This window comes from Barbatula barbatula, assembly GCF_947034865.1.
Source record: "Barbatula barbatula genome assembly, chromosome: 14".
Taxonomy (NCBI): Eukaryota; Metazoa; Chordata; class Actinopteri; order Cypriniformes; family Nemacheilidae; genus Barbatula; species Barbatula barbatula.
Window position 1 is genome coordinate 12,706,142 of NC_136777.1, and position 16,590 is coordinate 12,722,731.

At 39.3% G+C, this 16,590-nt stretch overlaps 1 protein-coding gene across 1 annotated transcript in view; it reads left to right on the forward strand.

The window, feature by feature from the left end:
• lrpprc (leucine-rich pentatricopeptide repeat containing) overlaps window positions 1-15,992 on the forward strand; it is a gene marked incomplete at its 5' end in the record, with an annotated part of 37,378 nt that extends 21,386 nt beyond the window's left edge. The window contains 15 exons of the mRNA XM_079473569.1: window positions 388-512; window positions 1,512-1,618; window positions 4,809-4,877; window positions 4,969-5,059; window positions 5,144-5,286; window positions 7,044-7,209; window positions 7,331-7,457; window positions 8,500-8,588; window positions 8,682-8,883; window positions 10,455-10,588; window positions 10,748-10,863; window positions 12,947-13,021; window positions 13,576-13,660; window positions 14,467-14,609; window positions 15,728-15,992. Coding sequence (XP_079329695.1) covers window positions 388-512; window positions 1,512-1,618; window positions 4,809-4,877; window positions 4,969-5,059; window positions 5,144-5,286; window positions 7,044-7,209; window positions 7,331-7,457; window positions 8,500-8,588; window positions 8,682-8,883; window positions 10,455-10,588; window positions 10,748-10,863; window positions 12,947-13,021; window positions 13,576-13,660; window positions 14,467-14,609; window positions 15,728-15,799 — 1,744 coding nt within the window. The 3' untranslated portion in view covers window positions 15,800-15,992. The remainder of the gene's footprint in view (window positions 1-387; window positions 513-1,511; window positions 1,619-4,808; window positions 4,878-4,968; window positions 5,060-5,143; window positions 5,287-7,043; window positions 7,210-7,330; window positions 7,458-8,499; window positions 8,589-8,681; window positions 8,884-10,454; window positions 10,589-10,747; window positions 10,864-12,946; window positions 13,022-13,575; window positions 13,661-14,466; window positions 14,610-15,727) is intronic.
• Between the last annotated feature and the right edge of the window lie 598 nt (window positions 15,993-16,590).

Below are 16,590 nucleotides of genomic sequence, written 5' to 3' on the forward strand. Positions count from 1 at the left end.
GTAAGGTCTTTATACACTTCAGAAGACATAGTTATGAATTATATTGCATTTCTGTCAATAAATACTCTAAGAAATGACACACTGGACCTCAAAGTATCACCTGGTCGAGGAGATTCATAATACTTGGAGAAAGCCATCCCTTACCATCACCATTTATTTCAGTGACTCCGCTGGCTCTTTTTAAGTGTCCATCAATGTAAAATAATGCTTTGCAACATATAACATATAAACCAGATTCAGAAGTGATCATTATTGCTGTGGCTCTGTTTGGTGTGGCAGGAGGTGCAGAAATGGGGCACTTCACCTTTCAGGGCAATAATAGATGTTAAAATTGGTTGCAGTAGTGATCTGTGCCGTTTAAAATGAATATGTCCTATTTGTCTGCAGCGGGGACTATGCAGGTGCGTTCAACGCTGCAGTAGAGTGCAATAAACAGTACAATCAGATGCCCAAAATCCATGACCTCATCTGTGGCCTGGTGGAAAAGGGAGATGCCGAGCAGTTGCAGAAAGGTGGGTAACATACAACCGACAACATACTGTTTCAGCTTTTAGTTTGATTTTAAAACTTTATGTAGTTGAGCCTTTACAATATTTGTTACAAATCTCAATCCAGTATTTTGTATTTTTCTATATTATATTATTTCTCTTTTGTTTCGAAATGTTAGTAGTGTGCCTCTGGACCAATATTGTTTGCGTGGTCTTTACTTATAGTGGCACGATAATTGAAATTAACCAAATATATTTGATTTATTTTAAAAAACGAACAATATTCAGTTGTACAGTACATACCTGGTTTAGAATTTATGACATTTAAGGTTTTTTAATCTTCCATATAGCTTCTATGGATAGGCCTTTTATAAAAAAAATATTTTGTAACTTACTATTACAAAAAAGAAAGGTAGACCGAAGAACTTAGAGTTAAAGCACAAAAAAACATGTTATCATATGTTTGCAGCTCGACCATTAGGATTAAACAGATGTCATATCTTAAAGAAATCACAATACATATCTTGATTTTTTTTGTGTGTGTTTTATCTTGACACCCCTATACTTTACTGCATGAGCTACTCTTGACTTTTTGTGCTGTCACATGTTGAGAGAGTGTGTGTTCGTAGTTTTTAAGAGTGCTATCTATAGGTCAGGTTGGTAAATCTGGATGATGGTGGTTTCAATAGTCTCAGTGTTTGGAAGGGCATGGGAAGGGTTAAGTGTTTGTATGTTGCGTGGGTGAGTGCATTTGAAGTGTTAAGACCTATATAGTGGAGGGCCACTTTACCCCCTGTCGACCCCCAGCACTTTAAGATATGCGGTGCATGTTCGATTACAAACTCAGGCAAGCCAACCGGTGTATGTTTTTATGGTTTCTCCAAAACTTGCTTCAAAAGTCTTCACAGAAGCAATCACTGAGTTCAGATGGCTGCTCATTGGCTCCAGCTAGATGCCATTAAAACCAAATGTTTCAGATTGACCAATTCTTCACATTCATCTCTGTCTCTCTTTGTTTTACAGTGATGGAGTTTTTGAGCCAGGAGCGGGGTGAGATGATGATGCTCTACGACCTTTACTTTGCGTTCTTGCAATCGGGCCGCTACAAGGAGGCGCGCAAAATCATTGAGGTGGGACCGCAGTTATTGTGCTCAAACCACACAGCTATTTAACAGCCTTAATTACAGCCACACTGATATTTCCACGTTTAAATTAGATCGACGCCAAAGCCAAACTAATGCCATTCAAGCAAGACAAAAGGTACAGCGATTTTCATTGGATGAAAGTGTGAGAAACAATGACTGCTGCTGCTGCAAAGACCACTCGGAGTTGAAAGGCAGCTTACTGAAAAAAATGAAGTATTGTGATTCATATTTGTCACGATGTTGAATCATTTCATTCATGGCAATTGCTTTTATTGTCAATAATTGTCATTACAATGTTTTAGCATAATGAAACCCCTCTTATTTGAAAGCAGAACACGATGACAAAAGTTATCAAAGAAAGCCGTGCAGAACTGAGATTCCTGAATCATTTTCCTTTATTTTGCATTCATTTTGGCCATAAGCAAGATTTCTTGCAATTCTTTTTGTAACTGGTATATGTAATCCGTTAATAAAAAAAGAATTGACACACTTTGATAGTTTAAACTTTTTCTAGCTTCTGCTCATCTATGCCCCATTAATCTGATGTTAAACTTTATCCTATTATATATTTTCCTTCCAACTGCTGTGACCTTAAATATTCACCACCAACATATTGTTTCTGTAGTTGGGATGTAGTTAGCCTAGATTACGCGCCCGTCCCTGTCCTGAGACCAGAGGTTATGAAAGAGCTAACTTTTCTCTCTGCATGTTCTCATTGGAAACAGAAACTTATCCTGTCTTTGGACAGTAAAGCTTTTAAGACCAAAGAAACACTGCAGATTGAGGTGTGTTGATGTATTAATTGTCTGGAGAGGGTGAGCGCTGCATTCCCACATTCTCTTGCCGGGACGTAACTGATTTTGAGACGCTTGATGTGTTTCGAGCGCTTTATTCTGGATAGATCTTCAGGGGATTTCTTTAGGCCGTGTTCTCTCTCATTCTTTGAACGCATTAAGTCTCAGGAGTCTGTTCTTTCAGCGTGAAACAGCTCTGACAAAGCCATTCAGATGTTCAATTAGCCAACCGTTCTAATGCAACACCACCCGACTCTCTCAGTAATGCAATGCAGGAGGACAGCAGCACATTAGGACAAGCATCGTTCTGCTGGCTTATACAGAGCTTTGGCGTGTGTGTTTTTAGGTTGCTTTCCTTTGTGTGTGTTTGATAAATGTAGAGAGACTAAAAACACACCAAAAACGACAGTTTACATAAAGCTTCATTCCATCAGATTCTGTTGTGTATTATTGTCTTTATGGCTGAAAAATAAGCCAGGGCTTGGATGTTATGGATCCATCAGTCAAGAGCTTTTTACCCAAAAAATATCCCCTCTTTAGACAAGATTTGGATGGTCAACAGATATGCCATTTGGCTCTTTTTTTTTAAACACCAGATCATTCTGATTTGCTTTGGCATTAAGTTATCAACTTTTCAAGGGTCACCTCAGAAGAAATCTCAGACGCGTCCAGTCTCATTTTCTGTTTGGCATTCTTGGTCAAATCCTCTTGAGATTGATGTGGAATTTTCCCAGGACGTTTCGGAAAAATTTGTGCCACGCTAATACCAAAACTGCTTTTATACTGTCAAATGCCATAATATGATGATGTACGTGTCGGGCAGCATCTTAGCTGACAACCGGTAGTTACTAAATTTTAACAGCAGTGGAGTGACTTTAAAAGTTTTCTAAAAGTTGCAGTTAAATGACGGCTCATTGAGCGTCCTCATGCTTGACAGAGAGGTCAAAAGCCCCTCTCATCGTGTGGAACATTTTCCACACGGCCTCTCTTCCATCCAGTGTTGGATAATTAAAAACACTGATATGTGAGTAGCCGTGTGAAACTTTAAGTGCAGTGAGCTGGAGTGCTGGTCAGGTAAATGTGCTGTCTGTAATTGTCAGATTATTAATAATGGTGGGTAATTAAGTGAAACGCTGGTTAAGGTTTTGGTGTGATTAAAATCTGTGTAAGTGTTCCTGAGTGTGTGACCCGTGTTTGAGAGAGTGATGGCACGTGAGATCTTCAGCTTGTTGATAGGTTGAAGGTCTGAATGGAGGGATTTTATATCGTAACTGTGAAGGCAAATGCACAAGTGTATACGATTTTGTTTAGGATATTTTTTTCGTGGAAGATATTTTGAGATGTGTTTTGTTTCCAGAAAATATAAGCCAACGGCGTCCAGTTTTGTTTGGTTTCCAACATTTCTTCAAAATACCTTCTTTTGTGTTCTGCCGAATCATTTTTTTCTATGTGAACTGTCCCTTTAACAGTCTGGTAGACTTCAGATTTTCTTAGTAATCTGACCTATATGTCTTTTTGGTTGGCGTTGATAGAATGTGTGTTGGGCATATGGATGTGAGAGTAGGGCTGCTCGATTTTGAGCAAAATCATATCGCAATTATTTTGCATAATATTGAGATCCCGGTTATTTAACACAATTACTCATTAAGCTTTAAAACAACAAAAAAATATTTTTTAACTGATTCAGCAGTACTTTTCTTTACATTTATTTTCTCCTGTAGAGGAAAGGTGTGCGCTGTTGATTTAAACTACAAGAAAAGAGAGGATCCTTGCTAAATGCAATGTGGCACAATAATCGTTTACCTCGATTATTTAGTTTTTGTTAAATTGGTGAAGGCCAAAATTGACAATGACGAATAATTTTCAATTAATGGCACAGCCCTATGTGAGAGTCTGTGTGTTGAATTGTTCATCTATAACATTTGAGGGGAGGGGTGCTTATCATCCTGGATTTACTTAAGCGAAGATTTGCCCCATGGGGCTTTACCCATCAGGCCGAGGGGCAGCTCCTATATTCATAGCACGGGAAACAAATTGAACAGCTGCACAATCTTAGTTTTTTTTGTCGTATTAGCTAAACAGATTAGGCTTGAAGAAGGCTGGGAGGATATTTAACTTTGCCTGGAGGCTGATAGGAATGTAAATCTTTTTGGATGCTGCTGGAATGGTGTTCTAGCGAAAAGAGAACTGCATTAATACAATCTTGTATTTGAGTCATACATTTACATTTATGCATTTGGCAGACGCTTTAATCCAAAGGGATTTGCATTGCATTATCCTATACATTTATACATAGGTTATGTGCAATCCCCTGTGATCGAACCCACAACCTTATGTTGTTAAATTTGTTGAGATTTTATATTTTATTCTCCATGTTACAGACTCCTGGTCTAAGGGCACGATCAACCCGTCTGCAGTGGTTTGCAGAGAAATGTATCTCAGCCCAACAGGTTTGTGTGTTTCTCTTCCTCGTTCCGTTTCCCTCTCTGGATCCATATATTTCTCGACTATACATCACCTATTAAATCTTTCTTTCCTCAGATGGAGACCCTTGAGAACATGGTGGATATGACTGTCAAGCTGTTCGAGTGTGACAGAGATGATATGTACCATTACTTGTTCCGTCTGTGCAGTAAGTCTTGTGTGTTAGGAGGAGCTGAGGTTGAAAGCAGTGGGTGTAATGACCGAGTGCTGATCTCTCTCTCTTTCTCGTCAGAGGAAACCAATGACTGGCGTAAGGCAGAAGCAGCCTGGACTAAAATGCAAGAGGAGAACTTGATTCCCAGAGAGAGGACCCTGCGTTTGCTCGCTGATATCCTCAAAAGCAATAATCAGGAGGTGCCCTTCGAGGTGCCTGAGGTAAAAGAACCAACTATTCCTAAAAGGGATAGTACATCCAAAAAAGACAAATATGTCATAATTTACTAACCCTCAAGTTGTTTCAAATCTGTATAAATGTCTATGTTCCAATGAACACAGAGAAAGATATTTGGAAGAATGTCAGCAATTTTCACCACTGGGACATCAACCACTACCATTGTAGGGAAAACTATATTGTAAATGTTTTCTGTTGAACACATAATGAGATATTTTGAAGAATTTAGGAAAACCAAGAGTTTCTGGGCACCTTTGGCAACAATTTAATTCTTCCTACTATGGCAGTCAATGATATCCCGGGACTGAAAATGACTAACACTCTTCCAAATATCTTTCTAACTTAAAGTGATTTTCTTGTGTTTGAGAATTTCATTTACATTTATGCATTTGGAAGACGCTTTTATCCAAAGCGACTTACATTGCACATACTTATGTATAGGATAATGAAATCCCCTGGGATTGAACCCACGACATTGGCATTGTTAGCACCACGCTCTTACCACTACAGGAAAGCTTCATTCAATTTCTGAATTCAGTATAATTGAATGTTCAAATAAATTTAAAAAATGATCAATTTAATAGAGATGAGAATAGAGAATAGAAATGGTTAAGCAAATAATTGTATTATTAACACTAGTCAAATACTAACACTCAATCGCTTTAGCTTCTTGCCTTCCAATCTTCTTACATCATAGGGGATAAACTTAATAAAACTGGTGAGGTCCTAAATCAAAACACAAAATTAAAGATTACACATTAGTGTAAGTGACCTATTTGTTAGATATGGTGACCCATACCCGAAATATGACCACTGCCTTTAGCTCCAGAGAATAGTGAACACACCAGAGCAGTGGGCTCCCAGGGAGCACTGCAGTGCCCGAGGATAAGGTGCCTTGCTCAAGGGCACCTGAGTCATTACCCGCCGGCCTTGAGAACCATCAGGCTACAACTGCTCCGCGATTAAGCAGCATTAAAGGGACAGTTCACCCAAAAAAATAAATTCTGTCATCATTTACTCACCCTCAAGTTCTTCCAAATCTGTATAAATGTCTTTGTTCTGATGAACACAGTGAAATATATTAGGAAGAAGGCTTGTAACCAAACAGTTCTTGGCCAGCATTGACTACTATAGTAGGAACATTTCAACGGTAGTCAAAAGTGCCCCAGAATTGCTTCCGTACGTTCTTCATAATATCATCTTTTGTATTCAACAGAACAAATACATTTATACAGAATTGAAACAACTTGAGGGGGGAGTTCATGATGACAGATTTGTTAAAATTGTATTTGCAAACCTATGCTAGAAGTAGGACACATTGGCTCTTTTGTAACAATAAATCTGTAATTGTTCCAACATAAATTATGCTTCTTACAAATATTGTGATGAGTTATCTCCTTGGCCACAAATATGCAGAAAATCTGACACGTTGAGTAGCCCTAAAAGTATTTGGACACCTACAGTACATTTAATGAATGCTAATGAATTGAAAACAAAACATCAAGCCAGGGGGGTTATTTGAAATGGACAGCATAAGCCCTTTTTGGACTAGACGAATTCAATGGTTTTCTTTGAAAGTGGTTTCAAAATGGTTTAGCAAGATGGCAAATCTGAGAACAGGTTTTAGTGTCATTTCTTTTTCAGATGCCACTGTTGCGTTTTCTTGTTCAATTACATTATTATTATTATTAGTATTTACATGCCAGCAGACTTGGTACTGACCTGTCTGTTTCATGTGTAGTTGTGGTTTGAAGAGGTCAAAGGTCAGCCTGAGATGCTCTCGGAGCAAGAGGTGAAATCCAGCCCCGTGGCTCGCAAGAATGCCACCAACTTTCCCACTAAAGAAACCACTGCTAATGACTACAGACTCAAAGTTCTGTCTCTCTGTAAGAGAGGAAAAGTTCAAGGTTAGATTATTTCACCTTTTCATTAAATCATCAATAGAGATTATGTCATTGCGCTGTATTTTCTGTTGAGGTCAATGGAGGATAATATGTTGTCTTTAACCCTCTGCTCTCTGATGTTTAGAGGCCTATAGTATTCTGAAAGAGGCGGATAGCAAGGGCATGGAATTTGGGTCCGCTCCATACGACGCTCTCATCAAAGCCCTCCTGGCCTCTGGAAACATTAAGGATGCAATTTCTGTCAAAGACGTGTGAGTACATGTTCTGTCTAATATCTATACATTTGCATTATATATATCTGTTTAAATTGCAAGTTACAGCATTACAGGTTTTAAGGTCATGAGTCCTATATGGGTCATCAGACAACCTTACAGAAATAAAACAAATGCTAGTAAGCTTTTTCGTACTGTGCACGTTCATCCAAAGCAAGCAGTCTTTCAGTTTAAGGCCTTTCAGATAATCTCAGGAGAGCTCAACACGATGGAGAAATGACAGTCCTTTGTCGATTAGTAAGAGATCTTTGTGATGTATTAGTGTTGTGATGTCTCATGTCTTTTATTTCGAGATTTATCCATAAAGCTCAGAGGGTTTTACAGAGTTGCATTATACGCCTGATGATGTGTCCTAAACATCCCCGCTTTCATGCCACTGTGGTGGGTGTTTAACTGACCGTATTCATAGGTTACTACTGAAGTTCATTCCTACTGAAGTATTCCTGAGCAGAAATGGTGCAGGAAACACTCATACACTCATTTGAATTATAATTAAACCAGTATATTTATGGTTTTTATGGTGCAATGTGATGTGTGAGGTGGTCTGCAGGCAGATGCTTGGGCAGTGGGATGCTTTAAAGAGATTAAAGGGATTGGGAATTAGAGCGGAAGAGAGTGACTGTCCTGCGTTTAGAGGGCCAGATGAAAGTCAAGAGAAGGACATGAGGATTTTCTTAGGATTGATAAGAGTGACTTTTGCTCTGGTTGCTGGACCATTCTCTAGCGAAAGAGGCTGTTGGCTGGTCGTCGTGGCGATAAGGGGGACGGCTGATGCTCAATTGGGCGGCTAGATTAATCCGGCCAGCGAAAGACTTTGATTAAGGTTTAAGTAACGGAGAGATGAGAAAAGGAAGTCTACAGTTTAGCGAGAGGGCAGAGGAGAGTGAATCTTGATGTACATTTTTGAGTTGGCATGAACATGCCTCTGCAACAACGTGAATTGTTTATTTGGTTTTAATATACCACACTTTAATGTCTTACAAAGTACTGTTTAACCAACACCACTCTTTGTTTTTTTTAGTGCCACCAATCGTATCGCTGAATTTAAATTAAGTGACATGGCCAACAACCTCCTCATCATCACTCAAGTCAAGACATCCCAGATGAAAGGTGAGTCAGTCCAAATGAACTAAAGTCATGTCTGTGCTCAGTTCAGCTATTGATTTATGCTGTTGACCATTCTTTCTCTATCTTGTTACACAGATGCTTTAGAGACCTTTCAGGGAATGTTACAGTCTGATCAGGTGCCCAGTCAGTTGGCTATCACTCGTCTGGTCCAGGGTCTCGGCAGCGTGGGAAACGCAAAGGGTATCCAGGAAATTGAAGCTCTGGTTAAAACACTAGGCTCCAACAAGCTGTCCAGCATGTTGTTTGTCAACAATACAGCTTTATCTCACATCAAAAAGTAAGAAATATGGAATCATTTTATTATAAAACGGTTAGTTTCAGTCCTTAGTCCACGGATATTGAAAAGGTCAATAGCTGTAGTTTATTCACGATATAGCACAGCTATCATAGATGTATATATATATCTCTCCGTGAGAGAAAATCATTCATTATAAGCCTAGCGTCCCTGGTCCAATTAACAGAACTTAACAGTTCTAACCTGCAAAACAACAACCCACAGCAACAGTTAAAAAGTAACCCAATTTTATGTGAGAAAACCGTAGACTTGGCAACACAGCCCGGCTCGCACAATTCCAATATGGCGGACGACCTACGTATACCATATAAACATAGAAACAGCTATGGTTTCTATGGTTTCACCCAACGATTCAGAGTTTCACGGCGCAGCACCCTTAGCAACCATCCTTTGAAGAACAAAAGAATGTTTCGCTTACATGCTCAGTCGATCGGGGACTATTTTATCAGCGGAAGGAATGCTTTAAGTGAACTTACATTTTACAAATGTTACAAAAAGCAATAAGGTGCTCGAGGATAGTGTTGTATCGTAAGTAAATCACGGCTGGAGGGGTTGCAAACACTCCGTCTCACATTGTATCAAACGACATCCTTCAGCCGTGACTTATTCATAATACACCACTAATTTATGGAATAATTTATTAAAGTGATATAGTTTTCTACCTCTGGTGCAATACCTTCTATTAGAATTCCATACAGAACAATTGAAGGAGGGACCAGTATATGTTCTAATATGCATCTCCAAACAAAAATGGTCACTAAACACCTTCCAGTTGGAGTTGACAGAGGTTGAGATTATGATTGACTATGGCAAACACTTGAGTAATGCTTTATTGTTATCTGAGAAACCCTGAACTACATCCCTAATCTTTTTAACAAAATGAGCACCGGCAAGCTGTCTGGAAGTGCGAGTTCAGATGCTACCCGTTTAAACTTCCATTATTTTATTCATGACTATTTGATTGCACAAAAATAACCAATCACAAACCGTCTTTTTGCTTTTACCATGGAATGTAACCTTTGTACTTTGTATTTTGACCTAGAATTGAAATTGGTGCCCTCAAATGTTTGTTTTCAAAGACTTGCCTCCTTACCTTTCTCGCATTATTACTAAAGGCTCAAATACACAGTGATGGTTATGACTATGCAGTCTGAATAATTCACCATGGCCGCGCTAATGTGATGCTTGAGTTCCGGAGCCCCGTCTCACCTCTTAACCAGTCAGTTTGGCTCAGCCGTGCACAGCACACGTGTCACTGTTGTTTAGGTCGGCCCGGGGGTCAGAGTTCACGCGGGAAGCTGCCCACCCAGCCGTGAGGAACGCTTTGCTCTTCCGCTATCCTGCGCTGTAACAGGACTTTGGGAATGACAATGTGAGCCATGCCGGGCCAGGAATATTAATGTGGATGACGAAAGTTTTATGCACTTAGTGTTGTGTAAATGAAGGTCAGCAGATGGAGGGGGAGGAGAAATGGGGCCGCTCTGTTCTCGTTTCATGTTTAGCTATTCAATTTGTTTGTCATTTCTAATCCGGAGTGTTTCTCCGTCTTGCAGTGGCGATATTGACAGTGCTGTGGAGTTACTAGAATCTGTTTACACCCAGAACAACGAACACGTTCAAAATCCAAGTATTTCCTTCGTCTTTCGTAAAGTTCTAGATGCCAACAATGAAGCTGCGCTGGATAAACGTAAGACTCAGTCTCCACTTCATACATATTGCTTTAATCCACACTCTGCGTGTTTGCTTTAAGTGACTTTAAACATTCCATTGTTTCTGGATGAGAGAAACATTATTGTAATGTCTGTGTAAGCATCTGACTTACTGACTTATGTCTTTCTCCATATAGTGAGTGCCATGGCCGAGAGGCTGTGCAATCACTTTGCCTCCTACAGAGCTGCTACAGATCTCTTCCTCATGTTCTTGGACACGGGCAGGTCAGAGGAGGCAAAGTTTCTCGTGCAGGTACCGTATTTTAGTCATGAACTGAAATATGCAACACTCAAAGTTCTCACAAGTGACCTTGCAAAATTGCAGAATCTTGATTGTGTTTGTATTGGAACTAGCTGACTCTGTTCCTGTGGTTTTCATCTCAAGTGATCTTTGCTCTCTTGCCCTCTCGCTGTCTCATAGTTTAATAATTTAGTCGTTCTGCATGTTTGGATACTAATGTACAAGTGAACCCTATCTACTCCGAAAAGCACTTCAGTGAGCTGAGGAACGAAATGGCCACGCCGCTTAATCTAAAATCCTTTGAGATGTGGAGATAACAGCCCATTTCAGGAACCTCCTCGATGGGATGTTAAATATGGTAACGTTTAATAGCGTTTTGTGTTTGGTAATTTGTCAACTTAAACCCCGCTTGAGAATCAGAATGATAAAGGGGATCTCTGAATGAAAGCTCAGTGCCTGGCTGGAGTTTTTATTTGCTCTTATTGTCCTCGAGGCTTTTTGCCCAACACAGAATTAGTGCGTTTTAATACAGGCGCCTGTTAAAAGCCTCCAGGCCCCTCGGCTTTTAATTCAGCAGATGCAGGGCACACATCCTTTCCGACTGGCTTGTTATGTGACCTCATTGCTGCTGAGCCAAAGAAAGCACAGGCCAGAATCAGTTTCCAAACGCAACACACCGATACACACCACATAACACACATTTATCATCTCAGAAAGATGGGCAGATGTTGTCCTTTATTACAGAGGCGGACATTTTAAACAACATGCACAGGGCCCGTGGGCCGAACGGAAGGGCGTTTTTCACTTCACGATTTTTATTTCCTTTGTTTTACATATCTATTCAATCAACTATGCTAAGCTAAAACACTGAACACTACAATACTTAAGAATAGAGTCGCTTGTTAACAGCTTAAGAAATGTTTGGGGTTCATGTTAAGCTGTATTGAAAACACAGTTTCATGTCTATTTTATAGCGTAATATTTAACATTTTTATGTCATTCTTCATGCTTTTAATGCACATTTTAATGTATTTTTATGTCAGGGACATTTTGAGTGCTACAAATATAGTGTTGATGGAGCTTAAAGTAATAAAAAAAAATCTTTCTTCATTTGGTTCAAATTCTGTTCAATGATTCTTCTTTTTTTCTGTGGAACACAAAAGAAGATATTTTGAGAAATGTCTGTGGGGTTTTGTCCATACCATGGTATGTTTTGTTACCGACATTCTTCAAAAATATCTTCTTTTGTGTTCTGCAGAAGAAAGAAGAATCATATACAGATTTTTAACAAAATGAAGATAAATGTATTTTTGGGTGAACTATTACTTTAAGCTCCATCAACACTAAACAAATGTGCTCCAATTTGAAATGACTTGAGTAATGAAGTGAGTGTGTAATGATGACGCAAGTTTAAGGGACAGTTCACAAAAATACAAATTATGTTGAATATGGAACAGTGTCTCACACGTCCAAAGACACATTGAGTCATGCTTCATGTTTGTTTAAAAGATGTCCCAAATGTTTGTAAAGTGTCCCGAGTGCTTTTAAGAAAGCGGCTTCAGGTAGTTACACATACCAGCACAGAGTTTCTGTGTTGTAAAGTTTCTCTTCCCAGAATCCTCTGTGCCTTTATTTACCTGCAACACATCGTCCACACATTCCTGATCAAAGACTTTAATTTGCACACCGGTGCTTGAAAGCTCAAAAGCAGGCTGATTCAATCCACAGTTATAAGGCTAAGTGTAGATAATTATACTTTATATTGGGCGGACACTGTACATTTTAATTTTCATAAAGAAATAAGTGGTTGGTTGCCTGACTCCCTTATTAGCTGTATAATTAACCCTCAACTATAGAGCACTGCGCTGAGTGCTGGAGGATGAAATGGAAGATGGGTACATTTAAAAACAGACTATGTACAGACACACACACACACACACACACACACACGCTCCACTCTGCCTCCTTTTAACCGCCTGCTGTGCAGATATACAAAATGAAAGGAATTGTTTTTATTTTGGGGTCATGTTTTGCTCAAGGGTAAAGAGTCAACACAAACACTCCTGTGGTCTAAGGTCTCCTGTGCTCTCTTTAGCGCTGTGCTGCCATTGCCGAACAGAAGGACGCCATGTTCACATACATGCTACGGGCAGCTCAGCATCAAGGACAGGTAAAGTTTATTGTGCTTTTGGCGCTTTGGAAATGTCATTTTTTTTGTCCTGTTCCTGCATCATCTCCTCCACTGTTTACAGTCCCTGCGTTCTATATTAGTTCCTGTAGCTCGAATAGAACAGAGGTCACGGGTTTGATCATGTAAATCGGAGCACCGATATTTAATTTCTCCTTGATGTCGATTATTTAGTGTAATATCTGCTGATACCGATTCTGAAAATTAAATTAATATTTTATGACTTTCTGAATGTTATTCGTTCATATAATGAGTATTAATATTGAACATCAAACTGGTGATGTTTCTTAACATTTTCTATACACGGAGCACAAATTCATTGCATTGTTCTGTCCTCTTTTGATTGACAGGATATATTGGCCCCGATCATCGGCTGTTTTTTAACTATCGGCCGATAGTGTGGAAATAATTTCTCGATTGATTATTGGCCTATATATCGTTGCATCTGTAGTAAATGAACTTTCCTATATACTAAGACAAAAATGTAAAAAAACGATATACTGTAAATTAAGTGATGCTGTTTTCTTTGTGTGCAGGCTGCGAAGATCAAAACTCTGTCAGAGTTGATTCCTGACTTCACAGAAAAAGAAAACGTCTATTCATATCTGGTGAAGTGCTATGGTAAGACCTTCATTTGCATTGGGGATGACTATGACTGCTTGAGTACTTGAGAAGAGATAAACTGTTGTGTTATTATAGACCCCGAAAAAACACACATTTTGGCCTCTTTCAATTGCTCTAATCTGCAAGTTTGTATGAATATGTGTGACCAATAGATGATCAGTACGTCAATGTGTGACTTGCAGGTTACAGTATCGCACACAAATTTGTACAATACAGCCTTAAAAGCTGCAAAAACAATACACGTCGGAATCCATAATGTGTGGATAAAACAAAAAATGCTTTAGCATACCATATCACAGGTAGCAGTTAGATATGTATAGGGACGTGTTGAATTTTCGAACACTGAAGGTGTGATCGTGGCGTAAGGGTGAACTATGAAGTATGTTTGCTTTGTACTGAATCTAGAGCATCTAGAGCAATTCTTTTGTTTTAATACGGTTTCATTTCAGCGAGATCAGCATTAAAAGCATGCACGCTTCTTCTGCTGGACAATAGCATTAAGACTTCTCATCCCGACCGCCCTTTTTGCCGCTGCACATCTAGTCAGTTAATAGCTTGCAAATTAAAAATGCAACGCGCAGGGCGCATTTACTGACACACTGGAGACGCGTTTGCTAATAAAAACACATGTTCTCTAATGAGGCACCGCTTTATCCAGCCTACCGTGAGAACTTTGACACGTTTCAGTACTTAGAGAACTCTACAGCATCACTATTTCATGAAGCGTGCCACCTGGTCAGGAGGAGTGCAGAATAAAGTGTTACTTGTTTAACAGCGGCGGCTTTCTTCATCACTCTCACCAGGTTTGGATAAGGACCTGAAGTCGGCGAAGGCTGTGTATGAGCAGATGCAGGCCGAGGGGATAAAAGCAGATGAGTTGACCCTAAAGAGACTGGCTTTACTGTACAGAGAAGCTGGAGAACCCATTCCCTTCCAGGAGCCTTCGGTAAACCGCACATCACATTATCAACACTGGATTATAAAAAGCAGCACATTCTTAAAGGGACAGTTCCCCTAAAAATACAAATTCTTTCATTTGTTTCCCGCCGTGTCATTACTTTCTTATTTCACCAGAACACAAAATGAAATATTGCATTGGTAACCGAACCACATTGGACCCCATTGACTTCTATTGTATGGACGTAAAGCCAAAGAGACTTTTCTCAAAATATCTTCATTTGTGTTCCACAGGGAACAAAAGAGTCATATACATGATTTGAATGTCATAAGGGTGATACAGCACATGGTTTAGTGTACTGTGTGAATACGCAGTGATTGTCAAGCTCTATTTTAATGACTTGACCTTGCTGAGTGACTCCAGTCCATCTCGACTTTCACCACATTTTTCCTTCTCAAAGCTGAATACGAAAAACCTTTTACAGTAACTTAAGAGGCACCTCACACTCGTGTTATATTTACGGTCAGAACCGTACTCTCGTGTTTTTGAACGAAGTTCGAGGAGACCGCCAGCCGTCTATTCCTCCCACTCGAGCCGCTAAGCTCTCAGCGCACCTTTTAAGTGTCCACAAAGCAATCTCAGGTAGCACTCCATCCCGTTCCATTCAATACCACTCCCCTCTTTCCTTCCGTTCCTCATGCTGACGCTAATACTGCCGTACAGAGAGTCTCCGGAGGGAGACGATAAGGAGATTTGAGGTGCCGTTCACATCTGGCCTCGCGTCTCGTTCACACCAGCTGCTATTTATCGACTTTAATTACACCATTAATAATGAAACATACTTTGTTGGCGAAACGGTAATCTTCCAACAGCACTCACCTTCCAAAAATAGAGCGGGCTGCGCTTTTTACAGGCACACGCGGCGATTCATTAGGACGACTTGAGGGAGGAAATGTGTTATTTGTGAATTAATCTGCTTTGTGAGATGAAACGTCAGTATGGGATTGTTTGCAAGTGCTTGGTTGGTAATAGTTTGCCCCAGAGGGCAGGAAAAGCATAACCGCACACAACTCCACTCATTCTGACACACACTGTTTATAATTGATATTGAGAAAAATATTTGCTGGTTTCACCTTTGACTTTACATTGATTTTTGTGTTTTTCAGGAGTCATTCAAATTCTATGCTGATAAACTGAAGCAACAGCGTTTTGAATCGGCGACGCCAGCAGATGACTAGACCTTTTCTTTTCTCTTTCTCTATTAAACTTTTTTTATATATGAAACCGTTGTGCATCCATTCTGTGTTATACTGTGATCGTTTGTCTGCTGAATTTTGTTTCCTGCCCTCAATAATAATTTCATGATGTTGTGGTTAACATAATATTGTGTACATAGGTATTTATGCAAATAAATGTAAACAAACAACTTTCATTGACTCTTTCGTTGTTTCTTAATTGTTCAAAATGGATATGTGTATTTCTGCAAGATGGCTTTTTTTATAGGTAGGATACAATATGCAGATTATTACAAAACTAGACATACTCCGTTATGAGCAGTAATATATATATATATATATATACTGTACAATTATATTATATTCATGGATCAAATGACTTGCATCCATCGCTCAACTTTCTTTTTTAACATTTAAAGTGCAAAACTTGCTTTTTCTTGCTTTTCATGTACAAATGCACTTCTGGTGTGATTTACAAAACCTTTCAAATGCTTTGCGAAAAACCCACCCTTTGATAAAATGTAAAATCGTACATATATCTTAATAAACGAATATTTGGATTCGAGCAAAGAGAAGCTGCTTATAAATATTTACCAAAGCAGCAAGGAAATCTGCAGCCAAAAATATAATGTATAAGTATTGAAATGATGAGAAAGAGCATCACTGCCACCTAGCGGCAGTCAGTGGATCTTCAGATACGCTGAGTCTGGGCTTGACCTCTCATTTGTCAGGGAGACAAGTTTAGCACAAGAACCAACACTTTAACACTTTCAAGAGTTTGAATATTCATAAGC